At 43.2% G+C, this 12,853-nt stretch overlaps 3 protein-coding genes across 3 annotated transcripts; all 3 read left to right on the top strand.

Moving 5' to 3' along the window:
* Positions 1 to 4,865: 4,865 nt before the first annotated feature.
* On the top strand, positions 4,866 to 5,102 carry RB195_002182 (uncharacterized protein; the record flags this gene model as incomplete). Its single annotated transcript, XM_064199319.1, has 1 exon — positions 4,866 to 5,102. The coding sequence occupies one exon, from the start codon at positions 4,866 to 4,868 to the stop codon at positions 5,100 to 5,102; it is 237 nt and encodes a 78-aa protein (XP_064055200.1).
* Positions 5,103 to 9,879: 4,777 nt separating this feature from the next.
* RB195_002181 (uncharacterized protein) lies at positions 9,880 to 10,857 on the top strand (the record flags this gene model as incomplete). Its single annotated transcript, XM_064199318.1, has 1 exon — positions 9,880 to 10,857. The coding sequence occupies one exon, from the start codon at positions 9,880 to 9,882 to the stop codon at positions 10,855 to 10,857; it is 978 nt and encodes a 325-aa protein (XP_064055199.1).
* A 397-nt stretch (positions 10,858 to 11,254) lies between these two features.
* Positions 11,255 to 11,524, top strand: RB195_002180 (uncharacterized protein; the record flags this gene model as incomplete). The annotated part of the gene is made up of 1 exon (XM_064199317.1): positions 11,255 to 11,524. One exon carries the CDS (start codon positions 11,255 to 11,257, stop codon positions 11,522 to 11,524), a length of 270 nt encoding a protein of 89 aa, XP_064055198.1.
* Between the last annotated feature and the right edge of the window lie 1,329 nt (positions 11,525 to 12,853).

Below are 12,853 nucleotides of genomic sequence, written 5' to 3'. Positions count from 1 at the left end.
AGGGGTCAAGTAACCCGACCTCGTTATGCGCGGGTTTCCCCGTGCACAAACGTCCTAGCGCGCATACATACTCTTCTGTTAGCGTCACTAATCAGCGCCTCCAATGTTCGCAGCGCGAAATTTCATCACGTTATGGTAATCGGTGTATTTAATGGGTGTTTCCCACAAACTATGTAGGCTAAGGTGATTGGGTCGTTGAAGGGGGCCGGATTGGAAGCGGGTAGAATCCGCGTGAAGTGGGAGAGGTTTTCTTCTGTTTCGCGAAGCGATTACCCAGAACATTCTCCTTCCTATTGGTTTCTCAGTGCTTTTTCCGCCCAGGTGTGAAGGAATAAAGTGTCGTTGACCGCTTGCTCTCCTCATGATGTCCATTCGTTGTTTGGAAACTCGTCCTCGAGAGTCATTATCCATCAAAATCGGGAAGGAGAGGCGTACTATTCGTATGGAAAAACGTCTTCTAGACAAAACGAGTCCCCCTCCACCCATAGTCGCGTACGGGAAACGTCGCAGCGTCAAGTGTCGAAAATTGCACCTATCCATTGAGGTGCCCATTCGTCTGGTCCACAAAAGAACAGCAATGTGAGAAGAACGCGCTGGGCTGCGCTCCCCTTGCAAAATGACTTTCAAAAGAGCGAGCCAGTGAGAGGAAAAAGCTGTGCGTCAATGTCCAGGCAAAGTTTGACGGCAACGTTTTAACTGGGACCAGTTTCGGTTCTGGTGCTGAGCCAAATTTATCTGGCGTTCACGCAATTTGTCACCTTTTTTAAAATGCTCAACATGATTTTCAAGGCACATATCATAATGAAATTACGGGGAAAAATCACTACGACAAAGTCTTTGCTCATGATTCTATCCACTCCACTTTTAAGGCAAGACAATTCGTGTGCGGAAATGCTTCAGAAATAATTCTAAAAGAGGCTTTTTATAACTACGGATAGAGCAGATCTTCGACCACATCTTGAATACAATCGAAAATATCTTTTTCCAAGTGGTCGATGGTGTTATGAGACTTCTTCCTAGTTCGCTAGCCTTGTTTACCTTGTTTTGTTTAACAGAACTTCCTCAGGAACATACCATCGACAGATTTTTTCTAGGAATCGAATAAATAGGAGAAGTGTGCTGTCTAGCCCTTCAGAAAAACCACTCACAAATTCTAGAACTGAGATTTGATGTATTTTTCCAAGTAAATAAAAAAATAATTGAGAAAAAACAAACAAAACACAATTGAATTGCAACTGTCAATGTTAGAAGCATCAAGGCAAATCTAGAAAATAAGAATTTTTCTAGAATAGCAGCCATAAGACAACATAAATATACGTACTTAAAGGTTCCTTTACTTTTTTGAGGGCCGCCCATAATCCCATGTTTATTTACTTGCTTCAAATTTCTTGCATTTCGAGTTTTCCAAGAATACCCAATCTCCCTCTTTTTCAACAAATCCCCTTGTAGCTTCGAGTCATAATCCTTAGTCTAGTTCTGACTACTGCAAGAAGTTAAAATATCTACACTAAGGCGGCTAGGGATTACGCGCTGAGAGCCACTTGAACAAAAATTGGATTAGAACAAGAAGTATGTTTGGAACTTGATATTTCCACGCTTACCACAGCAAAATGTACACATTCCCGGTTTCCCACTAGAGGATAACCAAAAAAGATGAAATTGCCCCTGAAGCAACATTTCGATCACTACTCAGGCAAATGGTACGGAAATTTGAAGGGAATCTCGTGGAAACTGCGGTCCCACGTTCCAGTTGAAATTCCTCCGAGTTTCCCATATTTATTCTGGAACCGGTGCTTTTCATGAGCGATAACGACATCCATAAATCTACGCCACTGAAGAACATATCGGAATGGGACCGCCAGCCCAAATGGGGGTTTTCTAGGTGTGGGCAGGATTTCTGAAAGTTTTTCAAGATGAAATTCTTTGCCTGTAGATTTAATGGGTATAGCCACCGAATCGGATCCAGAAAAGACCAAAGCATCCCTATAACTAATTCAATTCGAATAGTTCAGTGGTGTGCGTTATAGCGATTGTGATTTGCCGCGCTAGCTAGATCTACATGGGAAGACTGATGAGGCTTCCGAACGTCGTCCAATTACCTGCATAACATATGAGAGATGTGCGGCCAAGTCCAATTAAGGTCCGGCCTCAAACTGGGTCACGTCTCGGGAATTTTGAATATCACCCAGCTCAGCAAACGGCAACGATTCACTGCTCGCCCTCCTTCCGTGAACGACAGCAATCGCCGCTGATATCCACGCAGTCTCTACGCAACAGTATTCACTGCGTCTGTGCTAATTCCCACGTAAAGCGCATCCTAAATCCCCCGGCAATTAAGTGGCGCTGCAATAATTAGCATAACTAGACAGATTTAGCCGCAGTTATCAACAGATTTTATTACTGCACATACGTTTCGAGGCTGTTTTCTAACCTTGTCGGATGACAAGTTCACGAATTCAGAAACAGATTCCCTCCATAGCTCCATGAAAAATGTCTACCAGCTGGAAACACCCGAACAGTGTTAGAATGTGAGCAAATAAAATAGGAAAAGCGTTTAATACACCGAAACCGGATTTTGCGCAAGGCAAGATGGTGGCCAGATTCATAGCGACGTTACTAGGGGATTTTTCGGCAGAAAAAGGTGACATGCACTTGTCCGTTAGGCTTAGCTACGCTAAGATCCTCAGATCTAATGTTCACAGAAACAACTGTCTTGTCTGGCATTTTCTTTTCTTTTTGTAGCTGGAACCCTCCCAAGAAAAATGACATCCAAAACAAAAAAATAAAAATGCAAAAGGGGCAAACGATGATTGATCTACAGCAGAAGATAAAGTACAACAACAGCATGGACAAAAAAAACAAATGAAAAACAGTAAAAAAAAATAAAACTCTATGTTAAATCACAAAATCAGCCAAAATGCAAGGATCATATGTAAGTAATAAATCAAGGATTTACTGATATTAGTGGATATAAAAAGTAGGCATGGAATACTTTCCAAGGGAGGGGGGCCGCTAGAAAAAATGTAGAGTCACAATAAATCTCACGTATTTCATAAAATCAAAATATAAGTGAAAAAGGCACAAAAACATCTTGTTTTAATTCTTTACGTATGGTTTAAGAGCACACGATTGTTGTTGTTCGACTGATTGTTTCAGTTTTTTCTTGAGGAAAACGATTCTCGTCTCACTGCTCTCTGCAGAAAATCTCGTTAGAAGCATTTTCCTTGAACATTGCGGCCGTTTTCCCACCTGATTGCTGTCTGAATTGGGTTTTAAATAGACGCACACCCATAGCACTTTTTCATCTTCCGTAAAATACAAATTACGTGAGTCGATAAGAGAGTTCGATGCGTTGATTTGATAGCGCGGTCGAAACGATGCGCTTACGATGATTACTTACGCAAATATTGCGTTGCGACCCAATAAGGTTATTTGGCACTAGCAAAGTCGCCATAGACATTAAACAGGCGTCAATGAGAAAAACCGCCAGAAAACATGAAGATCGGCGGCAATAATTGGTTTAGGCCCGAACAACTTCACAGGAAACGAGAGAAATTAGGACAGAATCGAATGGGGTTTTCTGGAATGATTTTCGAAAACTCCTGTATTTATGTTCCTTTGAGAACTGGAGCGGTTTCGCAGCGATTTCTCTAGGAATTTCCCATTTCGACTGATCCTATCGCTACAAGCAGCTGCTTCACATATGGCTAAGTTTGGCAGCTACAGTAAACACTGCAAGGATGTCTCCATTAACAAAGCCGTTCATTCGAGGATAGTTGCGTCATTTCGAGACAATAGAAACTCCTGGACTCCCAGATCTTCAGTAAATCTCAGGATCTTATAAAACAGACGGGATATTCTTTCAATTCTTTCGTGATCTTAGAAGTTCAACTCGTGTCTCTAAAAGTATGAATAGAAATCTTCAGATAAATTGCCACAAATGACACTGAGTGTTTTTCTTATATTCGTGAGGGGAGAGAAAAACTTTTCTGGAAGAAATACTTTCACTTTTTTTTATAAATCTATAGTTAGTAAAGATTACTAATTTGCTTCAGGTGGTCTGCATTGGACTTACACGGATTCATTCCAAATTGTACAGAAACTGTGAGAAAAAGCATGACGGAGGACCTACTTCCACTCGAGAAGCGATTTTGTACAGATAAACAAAATAAAAGCTGTGGAGATTGTTTGCAAGGAGCATATGGAAAACAACGGTTTTAGAAAGTGTTTGCTTTAGTTTTTCGCTTTTATTCCAACCGAGGGAAAAATTGATTTTCGGTCTTGAAGTTGAGAGAAATTATCGCATCGAAAAAAGTGATTAACGTGAAAATCAAACAAAAAAAGTGCAAAAACATCTATACTTCGTTGATCTAAGTGAAAAAAACGTTAATTTCAAAAACATAAACAGAAGGTTTTTTGGTGCATAAAAACACCAATAAGAGAATCTTCAATCAAATAAAAGAAAAATCTACGAAAATTTTGGAAGCAAGGTGTATGCAGTGGATTGTGGTTTATTTCTTAGCTTTCATTTATATTTTTGCTACAGTATCCTTGAAAACAGTAAAATCCTCAGTTGCTTAAGAGTAGAAGATTTATGGCCGATGACCACAAAACGGGTAAAACTCGAGAATGACCTTCGCTCGGTTTTTTCCTCTTTCCTCCCATATTTCTCCTCTATTCATACGTCGTCAATAATTTCATCCATAGCAATACTTGAACACAATGCCTATTTTTTCTACCGTCCAATGTAATTACTCAACTGAGAGTGCCGCCGCATCTGGCGCTGGCAATGTCACCATTCATCCAACTGCCATTTCGTATAGAAATCACCTAGAACCCATTAAATCCGTCGTCACGACACGACCATGTCAGGACCGCCGACGGCTACTGTCCTGTGTGACGAGAATTGGCGAGCAGCCGAGCGCGACGACACGTTGACCCGAATGGGGAAAAGCCGCTGGGACAACATGCTGGGTGCTGGTTGGCTCGTCGAGGAGGACGACGAAGAGAAACAACGACCAGCGGCGACAAGGACCCGCCGTGTTGAAGGCGACGGGGACGGGGAATTAGGACGAGGAAGTGATCGAGGATCGATTATATGATTGATTTATGGGATGCTCTTCGGTAGCGTTAGCCCTACCGAAGACGTCCTCACTTTCGAAACAAAAGACCTATAAATTCCAGGCGGAACCATGACTCGTACGAATCAAACTTTGTTAATCCAAGTAAACCGATCCATGTTATTGCGACTAGCGAATGTGCGAAGTGCACTTCGTAGGAAATTACATCGTTTTTATACTTGAGGTCAAGGAAGATTTCCACTTTTTCCATCCCACTCAAACTGTGTGGCAGTAAGTAAGAGAATATCCCATCAAATTAAAGGAAAATGTATGAGTCTTCAGGAAACAAGGTATAGTGTTCTTCCAAAGAAAGAACGGGGTTTATAACAAGCCCCTATTCATTCTCTAAGTAATATAAAATAAAACAAAGTCATTACGAAACTGTTATACCATTAGGACTTATTTTTTTTTTGCAGAACAAACAACGTATTCTGGATGGAAATATAAATTTTTCTAGACATATATGCGTTCTCCATATTTGAAATAGTTTTCCTTCGTCTAGTTCTCATTTTACATAAGAAATGTTAGACATTAGAAATTAGAAACAAACATAAGAAGTTGGAGTTACCGTTCAAAAGCTGCGTTCAGTAAACAACTGAACAAACTAACATGATTAAAAAAACAAGCAAGAAGCTCCAAAATTAAGAACTACTTCTTCAGCTATTTTAAAACAATTTTTTTTGTAAAAAAAAAGTGTAAAAGGCCAGAGAAAACTATTTAACGAACAACATTATGGTCATGCCAATCTATTCTCCTAAAAAGAGAGGTTCTTTCAGAAATGACCATCCACAAACGGATATGTCGTGCAGCAGCGTTGCTGTCCCAAAGGAAACCTTGGACAATTAACAATTTCAGACCTTCAGAAGATGTTTTCTGGAAAAACAGAAATAAACAGCTTCCCAAGGTCACATAACGTTATGAATGGAATATTGGAGGCAGCAGAGAGAGAAATCAAGGGAAAAAACGAACCATGCAAAAGTTCAGCTTGCATCAATGGTAAACAAGTGGAACCAGCTAGTTACAATCAATTAAACTATTTGAAAAAGTTCTCAGAAAGTATTTCTTCAGTTCATACTCTTTTTAGAGCTATTTGTCAGGAAATTTATGGGAGAAAGAGAAGAGCTTTATAAAGCAATAAGAGCGTGATGGAGACTGTTTTGGAAAAGAAATAAGAGCAATCAAGAATACGCCTAGAAAAACTTGCCATGCTTATCAAGCAAAGAAAAAACTCACGTCAGCGTCAAGTTCCTTATTGAGGCGTAACGTTGAGCATGTAGCATTAAGCTTAACGACGGAGAAGAAATGCGTCGGATCGCCGGCAATAATTTGCGCTCCTGCGGGACAAATCGACACCGGCAACGTCATCGACGGTTCCCAGTCCTCGTCAACTAGTAAAAATGACGGTCTCACAGTTAGCGGAGCGCTTGTCACTGAAGTCAACAACTAAAGACTCATGTCGTCGCGAAGAAAAAAATACATGCACAACGGAACCGACCTAAACATAGCTTGATTACGGCGAAAAGGGTGGCGGCAAAAATTTGCTGCTGCGGAAGCATCGCAGAACAAAGTCGGCGTGGGCGTGGTTCAATTAATTCGGTACAACCTGATTTCCATTTAACAACGCAGGTGATTCAATAGAGATCAGAAGAGTTCGATGAAGGGCAGCAGACAAAGTGATGTCGTGATTTGCTATGTTTGAAGACGTGCTCACACACTCGCTGCCGCACACGGATTACGTCCCAGTTGTGGGCGGAGCCGAAGGTGTTGGGGCGGCGTCGACGGGACAAGGAGCCACAAAAAGTGAACTTCAAGTTGATGTGAATGTTTCTGGTTTCTCGAGAAAAGAATACTTGATGCCTTGGAAGATGAAGTGAACTCAGATCCGGGTGAAAGTGATTCATCGGAAGTATTTTATCTTCTGGAGTGTCTATCCAGAGAAAGTTCCTTTCACAGGCGTGGGCCACAAAGGGATTTTCACATTGGTAGCTCCCCTGGTTGGATCGCACTGCTCTTCTTCAAACGAATCAGCAGTAGTTGCCTTTCGAGCCCATCTGTTCTATAGGATTCCAAAACTTCTGACAAATAACTGCTGAAGACAGAGAAGAGCTGAGTTTTCCTCGTAAGCACGGCTCAAATCCGCTAAAACACAAACATCACTCGGATTTTTACAGGCTTATAAAAAGTTTAGTGATTTTGCGTGCAACAACAAAGATAAATCGGTCTGTATCCAGTAAATTCTTTCTTGATAAATATCATTGAGTCACAGCTTAGCAAAAGAAGATTGCTACATCAGTATCTATTATTTTTATCATGTTTCTCACGTACCTTGTTGATTTTTTCGGCCAAACCGGGAAGTGGAAGCAGCACATGTAGAAAAAAACTAAACATCTTTTATATGGCATCACATAATTTTCGAATAAAAGAACTGACTTCTTTCAACTACTGTTTACTCAAGGCTATTTATTTACTGACTCACTCACTTTCATTGGTCTATACATATATTTAAATTTATTTGTTTGTTCATTCGGTTATTTGCTTACTATAATAGTAATTCAGTCTTCGTTTAAGGCATCACTCCACGAATCTGAAGTGGTGCGGATTTCATTTGGAGTATCCTTATACGGGATAGTAGATTATGAAGAGGGTGTGATTCGGTCTATTTCTTGCTAATTGGCGTAAAAAACCTTCCGAAGGATACGGCTTCGAGCGTTCCGGCGCACTACTTTTTACAACGAGTTCGATTGGAGCGCGCCTTGCGCACGGGCCGCATCTTCCGGGCCGTATTTTACGGCAATTAGCAAGAAATGGACGGAATCACCTACCTCTCCATAATCGACTATCCCGTATGCGAATACTCCACCGAAAATCACCCCAGATTCGTGGGGTGATGCCTTTAAGACATATAATTCGGTTACTCTCTTCAGTGGGATCGTTTTCATGAGAGATTCAGCCTCTCCATCCTCAAAGGCGACAGTTGCACCTTCCACAGAAATTTCTAGCAAGAAGACAAACAAACAAACAGCACTTATTCTAAAATAGGTATGTTTATTCAAAATTCTTCGGATGAATTTTGTTATCACTGACGTAGATTTGACTGCTGAACAACATGTGGTCAACCAATCGAAGTATGTTTATCGCAAAAAATGCAAAATGTAAAAAGTAGGTGAGTTGCGCTCGCTTTTCAAAAAACATGACTACGAATCCAAGAGAAACTTTCCTTGAAAAAATTTCTTTAGTCACCTCCTTTTCTGAAAATTGATTCTACAAATTAAGTTGTGGCTACCTATCACATATTTTATTTCTTCACGCTTTCGTATTCTCGGGAATACTTTTACAAACTCTGTTGAAGTAATGCTAGGAACGACGATGAGGCGCTAACTATGGAAGTGACCTGTTTTGCGCGGTTGACCAATTCAGATGGACGTAATTAGAGGGTCATGAAAAAACCGGCTAAATGGAGATGAGACGAGAGAGAGCAAGCATGTCAGGCACCACATGCATGAGTATTTCGAGCATTGTCTGTCTACAATAAAACAGTGGAGAAAATAAAAGGAGCTGCAAGCAGCAAGTTTTCTGAAGAGTTGGAAAGGAATCTCCAAGGCAGTTCCTACTAATACCTTTCGGACAAACAACAGTATAATCGCGGAGAGCTCTTCGTTGGTCTCGTACGCAAAGTCGCACAAAAGGGGAGGACAATCGTCGCATCGTGATGTTCACAGTTCCACGATACTTTGAGTTCTTTCCAAAAGTGTCTCTAAGAGTATTCCAGAAGGGGATAAACTTTCAGAAATAGCTGTCATTCACCTTTCGAAACGTACAAGGCCGAATTAGCTTGACAGAAAGGAGTTCAACCTCATTTTGTTGGTTAGTTCCATCTATAGACACGTTTACTTATCTTAGTGTTCGCATCTTCCAAAGCATAAGGTGATAAAGTACAGAGCGCTGATCAATCCATTTCCGATGCGTCAGTGATTTCAATCCTTCTAAGATTTATTATCTCATATCTGGCCTATCCACGGATCTTCCTCACTAGAGGGTCGCGAGGCTACGTGGCGCGTCCCCGGGTGGCGGATAGGGGGCTAATCGCGGACCAAAAGCGACCTTGTGCTTGTCCAGAGACGCAGGTGGATTCAGGGGATGGACTCCCTGTTTCTGCTGAGCCAGGACTGACTCATGACATCCTTGTATCCCGCACGTCGGTCCGGCCAAAAGCCTGCAATCAAGTGACTAGGAGGTGAAAGGGAGGCGGTTTGGAGTCGCCTCCAACAAATAAGATTCACATGTCCACTCCGAGAGAACGAAAGTTCTCCCAGAAATTCAAGGAACTAGGGGCCTGCAACCTGCCCATGGGTTTTAAAATTTTTACGCAAAACACAGTAATAGAAAAGAGTCTTCTGATTCCGGAGAAAAGCCTGGTACGGTAGCGCCAGGTAGGACGGGGTTGCAGGAGTCATGTAGGCTACCAAAACGGAAAAGGACTAGGATGGCGATCTGTACTTATAACGCACGTACGCTTGCATCGGAAGCGGCCATCGAAGATCTGATGATGCAAGCCAAGAAGATCAAGTACAACGTCATCGGACTGACCGAGACGAGACGACGTCACCCTCGCCAACGCCGTATATGAAACTGGAGAAGAACTGTTCTTAGGAACATGCGACAGTAGAGGTGTTGGTGGAGTTGGCGTCCTCGTCAACACGAGTATGCAAAGAACATCGGTTCTTTTGAACAACTTACGACCCGAATCGGACGTCTGCGGATGAGAAGATGGTGCCCAACACCAGCTTTGACTATCTTCGTCGCTTACGCTCCAACATCAAGCTACGAAGAAGAAGAAGTCGAAGCTTTCTATATGGACCTGGAGAAGTTCTACCGAGAAGATCATGCCTTCTACAAGGTCATAATTGGCGATTTCAACGCCAAGGTTGGCCCAAGAAGAACACCTGAGGAACTTCACATCGGAACCCACAGCCTACAATGGAATGACCAGGGGGAGAGGCTCTCCGAGTTCATCATGACGACTAAGACCATCCATGGGAACTCGCAATTTCAGAAGCCCTCCTCTCTACGCTGGACGTGGGAGTCACCCGGTGGAGGGTACCATAATGAAATAGACCACATCATCGTCAATAAAAGGTTTTGCCTGACGGACGTCGCTGTTGTACCAAAGTTCTATATGGGATCGGACCATCGCCTCCTCCGAGGAAGATTTCCCTTCACAAGGAGAGCAGAGAAAGCCGCCAAGTTCAGAGAGAGAAATCCCAGGACTACCATCAACTGGGATCTCTTCGCTACGCTGGCCGGCTTTTGGGAAGATTCCGCAATGGACAACATCGACGAGGAATATGACCGGCTCGTTGAACACCTTCACAACTGCGAGAAGAAGGCTGAGAGTTTTAAAACCACCAAGAGGCGCTTGTCTCTTGAAACTCTTGAGCTGATACACCAGCGTGGAGCAGCAGGAGAAGCAGGGAACCAAGAACTCACGTCCGAGCTCGCAAAGCTTTGCAGAGAGGCGATAAAGGAAGACCTTAAAGAGAGAAGAGCAGAAGTGCTGGCTGAGGCTGCAGAGGTGGAAAAAAGCATCCACTATGCCCGTCGAGACTTCGCCAGTCGCAAGACGAGGATGACTGCTCACCGGAACCCGAAGGAAACAACTACTGCATCGAGAAGACGGATGGAGAAAATCACTCCGATCTCTTCGACAGCCACGTCCACTTGCCTCCTCACCATCTGAGGGAAGACGGACATGTCATTCAAGAGGTTCTCCCGTCCGAAATACGACATGCTATTATGTCGGTAAAAAATCGTACGGCACCCGGTTCCGAGGGAATAAGACCAGAACACATGAAGAACCTTCCGCCAGTACTTATCAACACCCTGACGAGGCTCTTTGCACGTTATCTGTAGGAATGCAAGGTTCCTAAACAGTGGAAAATCAGCAAGACCGTGTTGTTGTATAAAAAAGAAGATCCAGATGACATCGGCAAAAAAAGGTACTTCAAGAGTTGTACAGTAACTTCAGGACCGGAATTTCGCCATTCTACAAGAACATCATCATTGACGTGAAGAGGGGGGCCCGACAGGGTGATACAATCTCACCCAAAATATCTACAGCCACCCTCGAGAACGCAATGCGAAAGTTGGAATGGGACGACATAGGAGTGAAGGTTGATGGTCGGCAGCTACACCATTTGCACTTTGCTGATGACATCGTTCTGATAACACCTAGCGTCAGCCAAGCGGAACGAATGCTGACCGAATTCGACGAAACATGTTCATGCATCAGTCTTCAGCTGAATCAAGACAAGACGATGTTCATGCGAAACGGATGGGTCTGGGATGCCCCATTCACGCTCAGCGGAACGAACATATCTGAATGCACCAGCTACGTTTATTTTTAGGTCGGGAATTGAACATGATGAACGACCTAACCCCGAGCTGGGCAGGAGGAGATGAGCGGCTTTGGGAGCGTATAAGAGCATCGAGGATGTAGTGAAGAAGACCAGGAACACCCGGCTCCGTGTTCACCTCTTCAACGCCACCGTACTTCGTGCTTTGACCTATGCTTCGGAAACCTGGGCATTTCGCAAGCAGGAAGAAAACGCGGTGAGCATCATTGAATGCGCAATTGAGAGAGTGATGCTAGGAGTATCCCGTTTCACGCAAGTGAGGGACGGGATGCGAAGTTCTCTCCTACGTCAACGATCGAAGATTAGAGACGCAGCCGCGTTTGCCAAGGAAAGTAAAATAAGATGAGCCGGACACGTGATGCGCTTTAACGACAACCGTTGGACCAGAGCCGTGAGCGACTGGGTTCCCTGCGATATTAAACGCACCACAGGAAGATCGACGACCCGACGGTCAGATTTCTTCACCAAGCCTTTCAAAGAAAAATATGATGCTCTTCGTGTCCCACGCGAAAGGAGGAACCACTGGGCTACTCTGGCACGCGATCGGGACAAATGGAAGAATTACTGGCGCCCGCTCGACCAGTTCGAAGAACAACCGGAGTCAAGGTGATCAAGGTGATCTGGCCTATACGATGACTAGCCGATGTATTAGGATAGTGTTTTCACCTTTCGTTACCCGCACATGTTTTCACATTTTCACATAAGTCGTGTACCAAATATGCGAGTAATGAAAGGTTCTGTTGGCTGGCTTAGTGCGGTTTCGAACCATCGACCATACTGTCGCAGACGAACCTCCTGCCGACAGCCACGTGCGCGTCTTGCATCCTGTATGTACTCACACCTTTTTAATCTCAACAGTGTAATTTGCCCACTTAGCAAAAAACAACTCAATAATCGCATTTTTTATCTTCATGACATTCTACATGATGATTGGATACGATATGAATACGAAATCGCTAAAATGGTTGGATAAAAAGATTCGGTTCGGCGAAATTCTTCGATTTTCCTCCTGAACGTGGCAACATCTAAGAGAGATACAAAAAAAAAACTTGCGTGTTGTTAACCGGGTTGTCTAGGTCTCAGAAAGTGGTATGATTCTCCTAGGTTAACAACATCTTTCTATCATCCCGAAGACCAACTAAAATTCTCATTTCTTAGAATGAACAATCTTCTAACAATATGTCGAGGCGCTCCAAGAAGCACAGGATCCGAAATCTTAAGCTTACGAACAGTCGCCTAACTTCTTTTTGCAACCGAAGATGTTAAGTTCGGCCCATTTCTCGTAATGACCCTCTTGGAATCAATCGCGCATTTCGTAAT

This window comes from Necator americanus, chromosome IV (genome assembly GCF_031761385.1).
Source record: "Necator americanus strain Aroian chromosome IV, whole genome shotgun sequence".
NCBI classification, from domain to species: Eukaryota; Metazoa; Nematoda; class Chromadorea; order Rhabditida; family Ancylostomatidae; genus Necator; species Necator americanus.
Note: the sequence above shows the minus strand (reverse complement) of the source record. Positions and strands in the feature narration are given on the sequence as shown.